Source organism: Oryctolagus cuniculus, chromosome 14, assembly GCF_051225735.1.
Source record: "Oryctolagus cuniculus isolate XC-2025 breed Fujian yellow rabbit chromosome 14, ASM5122573v1, whole genome shotgun sequence".
Lineage (NCBI taxonomy): Eukaryota > Metazoa > Chordata > Mammalia > Lagomorpha > Leporidae > Oryctolagus > Oryctolagus cuniculus.
In genome coordinates, this window is record NC_142880.1 from 32,376,201 (window position 1) to 32,392,750 (window position 16,550).

The 16,550-nt window shown below is 40.0% G+C and overlaps 1 protein-coding gene across 5 annotated transcripts in view; it reads left to right on the forward strand.

The window, feature by feature from the left end:
- The window catches only part of MAN2A1 (mannosidase alpha class 2A member 1), a 169,590-nt gene that overhangs the window by 86,396 nt on the left and 66,644 nt on the right, over positions 1-16,550 (forward strand). For all 5 annotated transcript variants that reach the window (XM_051853587.3, XM_089313110.1, XM_051853589.3 and 2 more), the window contains 2 exons: positions 350-464; positions 1,718-1,785. In XM_051853587.3, coding sequence (XP_051709547.3) covers positions 350-464; positions 1,718-1,785 — 183 coding nt within the window. The remainder of the gene's footprint in view (positions 1-349; positions 465-1,717; positions 1,786-16,550) is intronic.

Genomic DNA, 16,550 nt, shown 5'->3' on the forward strand with positions numbered 1-16,550 from the left:
TTTTTTTTACAGAATTCCTTAAATTATTGGTATGATCATATCTGGATTTTCTTGTTATTTGGTTTGATATTTATAGGAAGTATAAGCAGTGTAAGTTTATGTTTCAGGTGTGTTCAGAAAGTTTTCTATTTTGAATGAATCTTTATCAATTATATCTACTGATTAACCATTTTTTCTAAGTACTTATTTCTCAGAAAAAAAGGAACTAGTTTGTTAGGCAGAGTAGATATCACTTTGTGAATTCAAGATGAAGGCACTGGTGGTTGGGCCATTATTATTAAGGAAACTAAAAATTTTATCTTCATATTTTTTAAATTATTCTCAGACTAATGTAATTTTTGGTTTGTAGACTCTTTCATTCATTGATGCTTTTGGAGAAGGTCATTGGAAATTCTGCATTTCTTCTTATTCTCAAGGACAAACACACATATGAATCCTATTCTTCAGATACCTTCTTAGAGATGGTTAGTTGGTCTCCTTGTATTCTTCATAAAATGTGTGATTTTTTTTGTTCTTGGATTGGGAAAGTGGGTAAGAAACTTAATGAATACAGTGAAATACAATCATATTTTGTATTTGAAAGAACTTTTTTCACTTCATATAACTAACTTGAGTATTCTTCTTTCCTGTAAGTACGTATTTGATTTTGATATATATTTTGTGCTGACATGCGGCTAAGCATGAAGAGTAAAGTAATGAACTTTTGTCAAGGTTGTAAAATATATAAAAACACTATTGAGATGCTATTGTAAGGCAACTAGGGATTATAGATAGTCTACTTGGCTTTACTTAGAAACTCCACAGGTTTTTGAGTTTTTGTCAGTCCTTAGTCTGTTCTTGCTAAACTTGGATTTGAATGGTCTTCTGGTTCCGGAATGAGTTCATGGACTCTTGTGGAGTGTGATGAAATAGGCATGATTAAGGAAATAGGAAACTGGCTGTTAGCCTCAGCCCTGGACCTCAATGCATGACACTTGAGAAAATTATTTACCATTTGTGGGCCCCTCATCCATTTATCTGTAAAATGGGGTGGTAACATCTGCCTTGCCTTCTTCAGTAAGGATGAGAAGCTGCAGTAAAACAGGGAGAGTTAAAAGTAGAGAGCACTATTCTGTAACAAGGAAGAACAGTTAAGAAAATGGCCGGTTGGAACCCTCTTTATACTTCCTCTTGGCAAAATACATGTTTTGAAATAATGTTTACCATTATGACCTGTTATGAGTAATGTGTTTGAAATTTTATATATAGTATGAATTTCTGCATACCACCATAACTTCAGTATTTTCATATACTGATGCTTTTGATTAGACATTTTCATATTAAAGTAAAAAATGGACACACGAAGCTTATGGCTGTGAAACACATGATGCAAAAATAAAGTGGTGAAACATTTTGCAGAACTGCCTCTAGAACTCTGATTTATTTGGCCTCTAAATGGAACTACTCATTACTCAAGCTCCAGTACAGTAATGTATATTGTACTTGAGGTCTCAGTCCACAGACACACACACGCACATGCACATACACACACACACACACACACACACACACACTCAGGGATTATTTGTTTTGAATTTTGGTGGATTTTCTGTAACTGGAAAGAGGATTTTCATGTTGTTATTGTGTCCTTTATAAGATTTTTGAAAAATGCTATTAAAAAACTAATTTTGAAAATTAAGCTTTAAAACTAAAATATTAAAATGTTCATTTTTTATAGGAATTGAAACAAAAGTCACAAGATTCTCTGCCACGAAAAAACATAATAAAGCTGAGTGCAGAACCAAGGTAAATTCATAATTTCTCATCAGTATGTTTCAATTTTATGGCATTTTTGGGTTTCATGGTTTTGGTCTTTAATCAGCATATATCTTGAGGCAGTAGTTCATGTAATTAGCATATTAATTTAAACAACTTCTGAAAAATAGGCTTTCTTCCAAGATTGTGATATGTTCAGTGCTAATACCTAACATAGTTCTTAGTACATTGATGGCCTGAGTAAACTTTCATAACAATTAAACATTCCTCAGAGATATAAGATATGGGATGGTAAATATGCCATTATAATAAAAAAATCCCCTTTGCAGTATAGATTAGTTTTAAATTATATCCTTTCTTGGTTAACCTTTCATTTAGTTACCTGATTCTCATCAATCACTGTTCCTACTTTTTAAGTGATAGGAGGAGCTTGACGCAGATTGTAAGGTCTAGTTTCTGCTGTAGATTGTCCACTAGATAACTGTCATTTTGCTTATAAGACCAGCTTGCTTCAGCTCTAATGGTTTATACTGAAGGAAATGGGAAAGGTGTTTATTGACTTAAAATATTTAATTGGTGGTTACTTCTGATTTATAAAGAAGTATTTCATGATTTTATTGATAATACTTGAACCATCAAAGTTTCTGGTTTTTTTTTTTTTAAAGATTTATTTAGTTAGTTGAAAGAGTGACAGAAAGAGAGGAAAAGACAGAGATCTTCTATCAGCTAGTTCACCCCCCAGATGCCCTCAACACCTAAGCTGGGTTAGGCCAAGGCTAAGAGCCAGGAGGTCTCCCACAACAGTGGCAAGGACCCAAGCACTTGAAACATTATCCACTGCTTTCCTAAGTGCATTGGCAGTTAGCTGGGTCAGAACTGGAACAGCCAAAACTGGAACCAGCACTTTGATATGGGGTGCAGGAGTTGCGAGCTGGGCTTAATCTGCTGTGCCACAACACTTGCCTCAGGGTGTCTGATTCTGATGGCCAAATGTCAAGCAATCATTACCCAATGGACCCAGACACACTGTGTATTTTTGTAATATGATTGTTTGCTGTCGTTTTGCCTCTTAAAAACTGTGAGGTAGAAGAGTAGTTTTTAGCAGCCAGAGTTTAATGTTACAGATAAGATGCCCATTATGATTCCAGTTTCGATGCCATTGTCCCACGTTAGTATGCCTGGGTTAAGTTCCTGGCTGCTGACTGTAGCTTCTTGTGCATGCAGACCCTGGGAGGCAGTGACAGTGGATCGATCAGCTATTTGGGTTCTTGCCAACAGTGTTGGAGACTGCATTGCATTCCTGGTTCCTGCCTTTTGCTCAGTCCCAGCATAATTGTTAAAGGATTTTGAAAAGTGACCCAGCATATGAGAGTTATCTTTCTCTCTGCCTCTCAATTAAATAAAAAATGTAAAAAAGAATGGTTTTAAACTATGAGAAACAGTGACTTGATCAGCTCTTGTCCTGTTGATGAACAACTTAATACTTTATCCCTTTTAGTATTTTTTTAATCTACTTAATACCATTGGTTGAACTCTGTAATTAACACACGATTATTCTTAGGTATTTAAATTTAACTGAAAAGTGATCTCTGTTAAATATGAGTCGGAATAAGAGAGGGAGGAGATGTGCAATTTGGGACATGCTCAATCGGACTTGCCCCAAATGGTAGAGTTAGAAACATGCCAAGAGATTCCAATTCAATCCCCTCAAAGTGGCATGTACCAATGCCATCTCACTAGTCCAAGTGATCAGTTTCAGTTCACAGTTGATCATAATGATAGGATTAAGATTCAAAGGGATCACACAAACAAGACTAGTGTCTGCTAATACTAACTGATAGAATTACAAAGGAGAGAATGATCCAACATGGGAAGTGGGATACACAGCAGACTTATAGAATGGCAGATGTCCTAAACAGCACTCTGGCCTCAGAATCAGCCCTTAGGCATGCGGATCTGGCTGAAGAACCCATGAGAGTATTTCAGGCATGGAAAGCCAAGACACTCTGGAATTAAAAAAACAAAACAACAACAACAACAACAACAAAACTAAATGAAAGATCTCTGCAAGTGAGATCCCAGTGGAAAGAACAGGGCCATCAAAGGAGGTACCTTTCTCTGAAAGGAGGAGAGAACTTCCACTTTGACTATGACCTTGTCTAAATAAGATTGGAGTTGGCGAACTCAAAAGGCTTCCATAGCTTTGGCAACGCATGACGAGAGGCTTGGGTGATTACTGACGCCATAAACAAGAGTGTCAGTTGTTAAGTCAACAGCAGGAGTCACTGTGCACTTACTCCCCATGTAGGATCTCTGTCCTTAATGTGTTGTCCAATGTGAATTAATGCTATAACTAGTACTCAAAAAGCACTTTGTGTTTCTGTGTGGGTGCAAACTGTTGAAATCTTTACTTAATATATACTAAATTGATCTTCTGTATATAAAGATAATTGAAAATGAATCTAGATGTAAATGGAATGGGAGAGGGAGTGGGAGATGGGAGGGTTGCGGGTGGGAGGGAAGTTATGGGGTGGAAAAAGCCTCTGTAATCCAAAAGCTGTACTTTGGAAATTTATATTTATTAAATAAAAGTTAAAGAGTAATTCATGATTTTAACTAAGTATATATTTTATTAGAACTATTACAAAATAAATGAAATGGAAATATTGGGGAAAAAGTGTATGCTCTTTAGTAAAGTTGAGATTTTGGTTAAGTGTAGGTCAAAGAAATATTTTGGTACATTTTGGAGGTTATATGCCTGTTATTTAAATATTTTGTCCCTTGTAAACTGTGTCTGCAAATCATCTTATTAACTTTCTTTTCCCTTCTATATTTGGTGGGCGAAGATCTTTGATTTTTCTGGTCATAACAGCAATGAAAGCTTGCTATTAGGAATTCTTGCCCCAACCTTCCCTCTCGCCCTCCGCTCGCCCCCTTATGCTCCGTTAATACAGTGTGTTAGCCAGTGTACGAGGCAAGGGCTGGGCCATAAGGGATGGGAGAAGAGACACTGTCTCTGGTTTCTCTCTCCCTTCTGCTGTCCCAGCTTTAGGTAGCAATGGTTGGTAGTGTAGCCTTACTAATGTCAGAAGAAAAATGTTAAGAAATTGAGTGTAATAATAGAGGAGGAAAATGTGTTTGGGCTTAATTATTGAGTTTTAATTACAGATAAACTTAAGGGGAGTTTTTTAAAGCTGTTGATAAAATTATTGCTTTTTGATGTTTCTTTTTTAAACAGTTTATGTTGAAATAGTGTTCTTTATCTTTCACTTCTTTATAGTACTTATCTGTCAAATGTTATCGCTACTATTCCATAATTAGGTAAATTGCAAATACTTCTCATTGTCCAGTTCTTTTTAAAAAATATTTAGTAACCGTTTTGTGCTTGCCAGCTAGCTTCCTGAATAGAACTACTTTTCATTTTTGCTTTTGAAATCTACATTTCACTTGTTGGTCACAAATGATCTTCATTACTGATCTCTCAGTGTAATCAGTGAGGAATGGAGGAATGATAGTGGCCTTTAAAATGAAAAATTTGATGGTTCTCTTTAGCAGGTACTGAAAGTTAGATAATTGGACTTCTCAGCCTGTAAATTGGAAGTTTTAGAAGTGTGGTTATTGGCTTTTCTCTTTCTGCATGAATCTAGGGCTTATCTTTTTTTCAGTTATAAACAAAATTTCTATTTGAGTAACAAATTACTAATCTACATTACAGATCCTCTCTGGGAGGGTGAAAATTGTTTCTTGAGGGCATGGGAAAAAAATCTTTGTCTTTTCAGTATGTGAAGCACCCATAGACAGTTTCTGTGGTAGTAAAGTTGTGTGGGGGGTGATTAGGCAATGGGTGTCTTAAAAGAACGCTTAGGCAGGTAAGTGTGTAAAATGGCTGTGACCTTAATCCACAGCTTAAATAATGAGCAGCACAGTGAGCTACCTATTGTGTGAATTCATGGTTTTTTGGTAGATAGGTGCAATTAAGAGTTAAATTTGGAGCATCTTGAACAAGTCATAAATTATCATCCTTAAGTAGTCTTTAAACATAAGATATTTCTGTTTGTTTTATATTCATAATTTCATAAGGAAACAGATTGTAAAGAAACTCGATTAAGACCTTACACAAGGTAAAAGCCAGGCAGGCAAAGAGAATTCAGTCTTGCTTCAGTAGGCCATGGATTAAGAGACTTGTCTTGCTTCAGTAGTATATGGGTTAAGCAGGACAAGAGTAGATTTGCCAAGGCACAGGCAAGGAAGCCACATGGTTTGACAGTTTGTAAAGGAACTTTCTGTTTAAGGTGGATAATTTGAAATGCTATCATGTGTATAATCAAACTTGTTTTGAGATAAACTCTGTAAATATGATCATTCAATTTTCAAGTAGAAACTTTATCTTAGACCATTTTGTGCTACTTGTAATGGAATATACCACAGAATGGATAATTGACAATGAACTGAAATCTATTTGGCTCACACCTTTGCAGGCTGGAAAGTCCATGATTGGATCTGATGACAACCTCTTGTTGTAATTTAGTTACAGTTATAAGGCACCCATGACCCAGTCACCCCTTAAAGCCCCTCCCTCTGAACACCTTTGCATTGAGAAGTAAGTCTTAAGCACATGAGCTTTGGGGCACACGTTCAAACCACAGTAGACTTCTTTAGTTTCTGAGGAATGTATTGAAATTAAAATTTACCTATAAATGCTTTTAATTCTTAGCAAGCTATTTATGATCCCCCTCACTCTCATCCAAAAAAGAAATTAACTTGAAAAGAAACCATGAACAGTGTTGAGTGACTTTAAATTATCAAAATAGAGGAAGGACTTAATTCCAGAACAGGCACGCCTTTCCCTCATGCCCTGTGCTTGCTGAGTGGTTCTCATCTCACCATTCTTCAGGGAGTTTCTCCTGCCTGTGGAGAAAAGTCTGACTGGAGAGTTACATGTTTCACTAGTCTACTGCATAATAAACTACCTCTAACCTAGTGTCTTAAAGACAGTGTATTATCTCTGCCCTGGTTCTGTAGAACTGCTGATTACCCGGGGGTCTCATACCATTGCAATCACTGGAGATTGGGACCGGGTTTCGCCAAAGGCTTGACTATGCTGCACATCCCAGAAGGCTTCCTCACATTGCTGGTCTTAACTGCTGCCTGCTGATGTTCAGCTGGGACTGTCGACTGCTGTGCTCACACGTGGCCTTCCTATGTGACTTGGTCTTCTCTACCTAGGGTAACTGTTTCCACAAGGACACACCTTAAGAATGATAGTCTCAAGAATGAGATTCTTGGGAGTTTTCTGAATGGGAACTGGGAGACTTCTTGGTACCTGGCATTCAAAGAAAGTTCTAGAAGGTCATTTCCATTACATTCTATTAGTGAAGCAAGTCACTAAGTTCAGCCAGTATTCAAGGGGCTAAGAATTTTTTTCCATTTCCTAATGTGAAAGTATGTGTAGGAAGCAGCAGATTATAACATTGGCCCAGCATTTAAATGTAAATCAAGTTCAACATAGCTCACTGGCTGACATGTGATGCTGGCTTATTTTGCCAATATCATTGTTTGAAGTTAATACCACTACATTGTGAACTCCTTGAGGATAGAAAGTACTTATTTTACTTACTTCTCCCACCATGCCTGTGGCATTATAGTCAGCATAGTAAGAATTCAATATAAAGATTTATTAAAACACAATTAAATTGGAGGGAATGTTAAGCTGCAAGCACCAGATATGCATAGAGCATGTCTCATGTTCTGTGTAAAAATGTGATATTCTGAGGGCCAGCATTGTGGCATAGTGGGTGAATCCACCATCTCCATTGTCAGCTTCCAATAGAGGCACCAGTTTGTGTCCTGGATGCTCTTCTTGTCATGCTCCCTGCTAATGGCCTGGGAAAGCAGTAGAAGATGGCCCAGGTGTTTGGGCCCCTGCCACCCACTTGGGAGACCCAGATGGGGCTCCTGGCTCACAGCTTTGGCCTGGCCCAGTGCTGGCATTTACTGCCATTTGGGGAGTGAACCAATAAATAAATCTTTAAAAAAAAAATTTGATATCCTAGAATATATTCTCCCTAGATAGTATTTCTGGTATTTGGAGGTGCAATGCCAGAGTGCTTCCTAAATAAAATACATACTACTACAAATGAAAATAAATGGTTACCTGTCTAGTAGAGCTTTGAATTTTGTATAAAGGCTCATTTGAGATTTTAGAGTTTTATGCTGTGAGACATGAAAAATTTTAAGCTGTATTTCAGCATCATTGCATTCTTACAGAACAAATGTCATTGAGATTGCATTTTTAGGGGTTCTTCAGGATGAGTAGGTACAAGTAAATACTCTCCAGTAGCTGAATAAGTTGACCATATTAGATTGGTTTTCACAAGACTTTTCATTTTTTATTTTTGACATTGAGCATTTGCCTGATTCCACATTTTATATTTTTAATAGCAATAGTCATCTATTACAGTCATCTATTAGTGTAACGGGATTCAAGGCTTTAAATGACTTTTTCATTTGTATCATGTCTTCAGTATGTCTCCATATCAAGTAAGAATGCCTGTATATCTCAGCAATTATTTGAACATAAATTTCAAATGAAGCAACGAAGCTCACAATTTTATTTTTATTGTTTGGCAATGAAATTTCTAGTAAAAACAAATTCTAACCTGCACATCTTGGCAGCTTTATTATCATATAGATTTGATAGAAGTGTTTGTAGCAAAAGTGGTAGGCTGCATTTTTAAATTGTCCCGAGGGAATTTAGGCACGCCTGGATTACATGAATTCACTAGGACTTGACACCCTGCACCCTCCATGGGTTCTGTTCTGAGAACAGCTGAAATAGCCTTACGCTGTAAGTTGCTTTAGAGCTCTTCTTTTGATGGGAGAATTGCTAACAGATGGTACTGGAGACTCCTAAAACATAGATCTGAGCTTTTTGCTCTAGTTTGGGTCTGTGTGGGCATGAATAGCACAGTGCACTTCTGAATCTGCATTGGATGGATTCATCAGCTCTGCTGTGATATGCTTTCCTGTTTAAGTGTAAATTGCTTGGAAAGGGTGTTTGTGTACCTTCACCTTAGATTCCATTTGTATTATGATTTGTTAGCTTTGACTTCTTTAAGATGTGGATGACCAGTTCTGTAATAATTTAGACACATGTTTCATCCTGTGTAATCTGCTGGGCTGTTCTTAGATAACCTGCTTTACCCAAAAGACTGAACAGAATATAGTGCATTATTTGAATAATCGAGTTTCTTACAGAACCAGAAGCCAGGCAACATGATACATTAGTTAATATTACATTAAAACTTCTTTACACTGACTAGTGTTTGGTGTTAGTTCTGTAGCAGTCATAGCTGTGTAGCAACACAAAGTAATCCTACCTGAAGTTTGCCATTCTGAATTGGTCTTTCACAGGCTTGCAATTTGCCTGATTTTTCAAGAAAACACAAAGGCCTTTGGGGAGGAAATCAAGAGGAAAGGCTTCACCTTCCACACAGTGTTCTCCCTGCCCTTAGCATTTGTGTTTACCTTATGACATCAGGAACGATAACTATTCACTCCTGAAATACTACTTCAACCCCACATTGACTTAGATGAAATAACACCTATTTTTTAAAAAAGCTGACAATTGCAGTTCACATGATGGCTGGGCCCCAGTCTCTCAATCTCCTTATAAACCTCCCATGAAAACATAGAAGAGATGAACAATCACAAGAACTCCGGGACTTTGATTTGACAGTCAGCCTGTAGTCTACAAACTACCATGCTGATGGAATTGGACTAAAAAATGCAATTACTTGCTGATCAGTGATAACCAGAAATGAAAGCAGCATGCAGAGCTCAAGAACAAAGTGTGAAAAACAGTTCCTTTTTCCTTTTCATAATGCCTACCCTCAGTTTTTAAAATTCTGGGACAAAATCAACTGAAAAAGTAGACATAAAAGCGGGACTTTTCTGTGTTTTGAGGCTGAGAAGATAGGTGGTGGTACTGTTATTTTCTTCCCCCCGCCTGAAGTCTACTAAGCAAACCAATTAATTGGCCAACTGGAGGAACTGCTCGTCTCCTTTCCTCTGCTCTGCTCATGGCACCATGTCCTTGAGGCAGACAAGCTGCTCCCTAGCAGGCCCGTCCCCTCTCTGTCTGCAGTTTTTCTTTTGAGTGAGTGTTTTGAATCAGTTTTTAATTCCTAAGCCAGTTCTTGTTATGCTTTCTCTCATAGTTTGATAATTTTTAATGAAACTGACAAATTATGTAAATGATTCCTTTGTGTGAAGTTGAGAGCTTTGGAAATAACAAAAGTGAGTCACTGTTACATATTGGTGAGATGATTACAAAAGGTTTAGAAAGAAATCGTAAGCATGTTGGAACAATCTGCATTGATTGTTTAATACTCTTTTAAGTTCTTGTTCTACTCTAGAGAAACTGAAGCTTGAAGCAGATGATTTATCATGGGTGTGGTTGTGCAGAAATTGTCACGGACCTCCAATTAGTGGTCCTGAGTCCAGTTAAATCCTTTGTTCCTGAATCAGTGATGAGAACGTAATGCATGTTTGCTGTTTCATGGTAGAGTGAGTGTCTGTGCTTCACAGGCATTTTGGAGACTGAATCAGTCAGAAGAAAGTATTCAGGATCAAGTAGGGCCTGACAGCAGACCACTGGCCTGGGGAAATGCTTGATCCAGGAAACTGGTGTTGGTGGTGGAATGAGCCAGAAGAACACCAGGTGCTCTTTGTTGAGGAAAGAAGCCCTTCATTTGTATTCAGAGCAACAGCTGCTAGAAAGCCCCGTGGGCCACAGCCTTTGGGAATTTGCAATCAGGCTGGACCTATGCCTGTGGGCTTCTTATCACTCAGTCCTTTCACCATCACTGCCTCCTGTTCACGTCCTCTGTGCTGTTACTAACTGGTTATTTCATTCTTCCTTGCTGTCCATCTCCCTTGCTAAAATATCAGCTCCATGTGGGCATGGAACTGCTTGCTTTGAGTCCATGGCAAACACCTGGCACACTCGAAGTGCTCAGCAAATATTTGTCCAGTAAACAAACTCCAGATGAGAGAGGGACTTTAATCAGTACTGAATTCAGAAAGACCAAGGGTAGCTTTAAGCAACACAACTACGTGATTGTTTTGCTTTGGGGAGATTAAAAAGAGAACCTTCTGGTGAGAGTGATAGTTCCTACTCCATTGCCTTCATTTACTATCAGTGTGCTGTTAACTTCTCAAATGTGTGCAAGGAGTCTTCAATAAGTTCATGGAAAATGGCATTTTCTGAAAGAACTATGCCTGGATTTCAAGGCTCTATGCTATCAACTGAACATCTTTTAATTCCATTTTCAACGAACTTGCTAATTACCCTTGATCTCCTTAGAAAAAATGCCCTGAGTTTTAGATCCACATGCCTACACTCTGGGTGGATAGCCCCATTTGGATAGGTGACCAGTGTCTCCAGCTCAGCCTCTTTGAAACAGAACTCCTCTTCTACCGCTGGAACCTGTCGTGTGATCCCAGGGTCTTCAACCTGAGTGATACGTGCTCACAGTTTGTCATGAGTGACCCCTTTCACTCTCAAAGGTGTTATTGGTTTGGATAATAAATCTCAGGATTACCCTGATCATCTTCTGTCTTTTCTCAGGTACTTTTGACTTGTATCCATACATCCTAGGCCTTTTCATTATGTTCATTAAACGCACCTTAAACCCATCTACTTCTTTCCATCCACAGAGCCACTACCATGCTTCAGGCTGCTCTGATGCCCCTGGAGGATGCAGCAACCTTGCGATCTGTGTCTCTGCCTCTTACTTGTGTGTTGTTGAAGGGATTCAGCAAAGCTGTGTGCATGAACTTCACAGTACAGGACCTAGCACTGCACAGCTGCTCAACGCATGTCAGCAATGTGTTGTAACTGCCATGCTCCAACCTTCTTTTTTCCATTGCTCTGAGATAAACTCCAGACTCTGCAACATGGCATTCGTGTCTGCAGTGAAAGACCTTGAATGGTCTTTCACATCATCATGCCTGCACTGTGCACTACAGCTCTCAGAAGAGCCTCACTAGAAGCCCTTAGATGGTGTGGGCTGGACCCTTCCCTCATTCTAACAGGGCACCCAGCGAAGTTTGCAGAAAGTGCCCCCGTAGTGTGGGCCGGGAGCATTTCAACTGGAAATTGCCTTGGGGAGAATCTGTGCTGCAGAAATGTTCGGATGGAGAGGTCGGGAGCCTGTGGCCAGGGATGTGCATCTCAGGTTTACATATGTGAACACATGTTAGCGTTCCTTTCTTACCCAGTATTGCTTCTTAGGTGTATAGACTGTCCTTTTGTATTGCAGTCATAAGAAAGTGGTTTGTATTCTATGGACAAGTTTCAAGGTAGGCAGTCTAGGACTTGCTGTGTGTTCCTGGTGCCACCAAAGGTCCAGGCTCCTATTGCTCAAGCTCTTCCACCTCCAGCCTGTGTCTGTCATTATCCTGGACTCACGATGGTGCGTCCTTCTCTACTCATCGCATCCATGTTTCATTCAGAAAGGGAAGAACAGTGAATCAAAGTCTTGCCAGTTGAATCGCCTGTCTTTTATTAGGACCAAGGATAATGTTACTTTCTCTGAGTCTCCACTTACCAGAGTTCTCATTATATTTCTTGGGCGAGAACTGTAGCACGGGGTGACCCCTAGCAAGGGAATCACCATTTTGTTGTTGCTATTTATTTATTTTTATGCTGGGACTGTCACCATCCTGAAGGATATAGGGTTTCTGTCACTAAAGGAGGTGGCAATGGTTGTAATGATGGCTACTAGCAGCATGGACTCCTAAGGCCCATTGCCTAGCTCAGAGGGCAGATGTCATGTGTTCCACTCTCCAGCTCCTCTCCCCTGCCCTTCCGCACAGATAGGAATTCTGCTCTGGGCACTATAAGGGCAGGTGTGTGCTGACTCAATCCATCGTAGGCACTAGAACTTCTGCAAACCTTGTTCTGAGGACTAGTCAGGTAGAAAAACATCATACAAGACACATAATTGCAGTATTCAAGATGGCAGAATGGGAATGGAACTTACTGCTCTAGTCCAGGAGCAGATAGTTAAAAAAAAAAAAAAAAAAAAAAAAGTGGAGAGAGAGCATTCTCAGGAAAGAGTTAGGGAGAAAATTGGCAGAGGAAACTCCACGCAAATTAGAGGGACACTGTGGACTACGTGGAGGATGTAGATGCACATAACTCAGGACCCCAGCATCCGAGAGCCTCAGCACCATCTTTGGAGTGAGACGATACCAGGCTGCAGCAGCCCAAGCCACTGGCAATAAAGCTGCAGGAAGAGCCTGGAGTGAGTCAGGCTTGGAGGCCTGTGCGGGACAGTGTGCCTGCTAACCTAGAGGGATAAAAAGAGGGGCATGTTTCTATCTCCCTGACCACGTGGCACTGATTCCTGTAACTGTCCGAGAGAGGGCAGGCACCATTTTGGACATACATACCAGCTGTGCCCACTTGTGTCCAAATGGATTGTCTTTGGGTTTTTGAGAACTTGTATTTCACAGATTGGAGATCATAGATCTGTAGAGTAATGATTGAGGAGAATTATGAAGTTGCTTAAACTAATTATCAAGTTCTCTGAGAAAGTCACAGTGCAGCCTAAACCACTGTGGCTCTTCTGAATGCATTGAATTGTAACTACATCCACACTTGGGGGTCTGGTTGTATTTCTTTTCTGATTTCCATCACTTTCAAAGTCTGTTGGAAAATCTCTCTCTCAAGAAACTTTTGCGGGTCCAGTGTTGTGCGTAACAGATAAAGCTGCCTCTGCCTGTCAAATAAATAAATCTTTAAAACAAAACAAAAAAAAAAGTGGGCTGGTGCTGTGGCGTAGCAGGTAAAGCTGCAGCCTGCGGTGCCAGCATCCCATATGGACACCATTTTAAGATCTGGCTGCTCCACGTCCAATCCAGCTCTCTGCTATGGCCTGGGAAAGCAGTGAAAGATAGCCCAAGTTCTTGGGTCCCTGCACCCACGTGGGAAGACCCGGAGGAAGCGCCTGACTCCTGGCTTCGGATCGGTAAAGCTCTGGCCATTGCGGCCAATTGGGGAGTGAACCAGCAGATGGAAGACCTCCCTCTCTCTCTGCCTCTCCTTCTCTCCTTGTGTAACTCTGACTTTCAAATAAATCAATCAATCTTAAAAAAAAAAATAGCAAAGAAAGAAATGTTTGCTAGTTGCCATCTGCTGATTCCCTACTCTGCACCCATTCTCTAATCACAAAGGTTTGCAGGTGGTTGCTCTCCCCCCCCCCCCTTTTAAGAGTCCTTCCCTTGGGACCTAATTGTACTACAGTGGGTTAAGCCCCCACCATCTTCTCATATGGGCACTGGTTCGAGTCCTGATGTTGTACTTCCAATCCAACTCCCTGCTAAGGTACCCGGGAAAGCAGGGGAAGACAGCCCAAGTGCTTGGGCCCCTGCCATCCATATTGGAGATCCTAGATGATCCTCCCAGCTCCCGGCTTTGTCCTGGCCCAGCCCTGGTTGTTGTGGCCTTTGAAGCTGAACTGGTGGATGGAGGTTCTCTGTCTCTCTGTCTCCTTCTCTCTAAGTCTGCCTTTCAAATAAATAAATCTTTAGAAAAGTTTCCCTTGCATCTACTGAGCATTCTACTTTCTCAGATGTACTGTTAGCTTTCTCAAGCAGAATTCATTTTTAAAAAAATTTCATATTCCATTCCTGTACCTCATGAAATAATACAATGTATAATTCTTGCATCAGGCTTGATTAAAATGTATGATAAGTTGCTTTAAACAGTATAATTGTATTATCAAGTACATGTACATTTTTATTTTTACTGTCTTTTAGAAGTTTGAAGAAAGTGTTTGTCCTAGGTACTGTCAGTCTCAGACACTTACTTACTTATTTTAAAGATTTACTTATTCTTTTGAATGTCAGAGAGAAAGAGAGATCTTCCATCTGCTGGTTTACTAGTTCATTCCCAAAATGGCTGCAACAGGCAGGACTAGTCCAGACAGAAGCCAAGAGTGCAGAGCTTCTTCCAGACCTTTTACATGAACGGCAGGGGCCAAACACTTGGACCATCTTCTACTGCTTTCCTAGGTTATTAGTAGGGAGCTGAATTGGAGGTGCAGCAGCTGGGTCTTGAATCGGTACCCATAGGGGATGCCGGAATTACAGGCTGCAGCTTTACCCACTATACCACAATACTGACCCCACATATTGATTTTTAAAGTGATGTATAGTGTGGGGTCTACCTCCTTGGTGCTCAGTGCATAGTGTCTCAGGTCATCCTCTTTATCAATTTTCTATGGACTTTAAAACAAGCTTCCTTCCTAGGTCCCTATAATTCATCTACTGTGATTTTGTTTCTAGGTACAAAATTATTTTAGGTTTTATTTGCGGCAGCAATTAAACATTGCTTTTAAAATGATGGTTTTAGTTTTATTTCTTGAAAAGCAATGGCAAAGTAGTTAGGGAACACCTGCTAAATTGCCTGGTTAGTCAATGTTTTAATTGCCCTTTTATTGTGTGTATTTTAAATCAAACTTCCTTACTAACTGTGGATCTGGTTTATTGTTGTCAGAATTTTATCCACTGAATGAAGTTTACAAAGTATATTTTAGTTGTGTGGCTTGTTGGCTGGAATCAGAGTGCCGCATGAAGGACCGTGATCAGGGAAGTACAGAAGCTGGGGAGGAAAAACCAGGTGCCTGTCTATGTAGAATTAAGATGAGGTGTTTTGACACCTTACAGTAGGTAGGCAGAATTAGCATGGGGACTATACTCCAGATAGGATTATAATAATTTCTAGTTAAGATGTTTAGAAATTTATAACTTGGTAGAACCCAAGAAAAACAGGAAAAGAGCTGGTATCAAAGAATAGCTGGCATTAGTTTTGGTGTGTCTGCCAGATAATGAAAAATTTGAATGATTCTGTTCTCTTATTGCTGCAGTACCAGAGTTTTCTCACTCATTGTTGAAGTTGTATGATGCACTCTGAATGTGTGAAAGCAAATTAGATATTTGGACTAGGAGTGCTTTTTGAAGCTATTCACATTGAAGTAAGGGGTGATCTATTATGACAGGAGAGAAAGAGAGTCCTTTAGTTTTTTTTTTTTTTTTCCAGTTTCTTGCAAATTTAGTTCTCTGTCCAGTTTCTGCCTTCTTTGGGTTTCCCCCGGAGTCTTTCATGTCTTCTGGAATAGCTAACATGAAGCCAGTTAGCCCAAAGCAGTTCAGAGCATAGACTGGAATGATGTGGCATGTTTTAGAGCCTTCCATTCTTCTGAACCAGATGTTTTTCCTTTCTAAATGCAGATGAATAAAGCGTGAGCTACCAGCAGAATCAGGAAAAGGACGTTGGTGAGGTTTCCTGATCCTCAGAAGGTCAGGGAGGGCTTCAAGCCTCTTGGACTTCAGAACCCCTCATATCTTTGTGGTAAAAGACAAATTAGATAGAGCCTTTTGGACTGATTTACTTCATCCTTACTTGAGAGTAGCGGTATTTTATTTCTAGGCAATTTTAAAAGACAATTATGTGTGAAATTGGGCTACCTGGGGCCAGTACTGTGGCATAGTGGGTAAAGCCACTGCCTGCAGTGCTGGCATCCCATATGGGCACCAGTTTGGGACCCGGCTGCTCCACTTCCCATCCAGCTCTCTGCTATGGCCTGGGAAAGCAGTGGAGGATGGCCCAAGTCCTTGAGCCCCTGCACTCACGTGCGAGACCTGAAAGAAGCTCTGGGCTCCTGGCTTCGGATCGGCGCAGCTCCGGCCGTTACAGCCATCTGGGGAGTGAACCAGTGGATGAA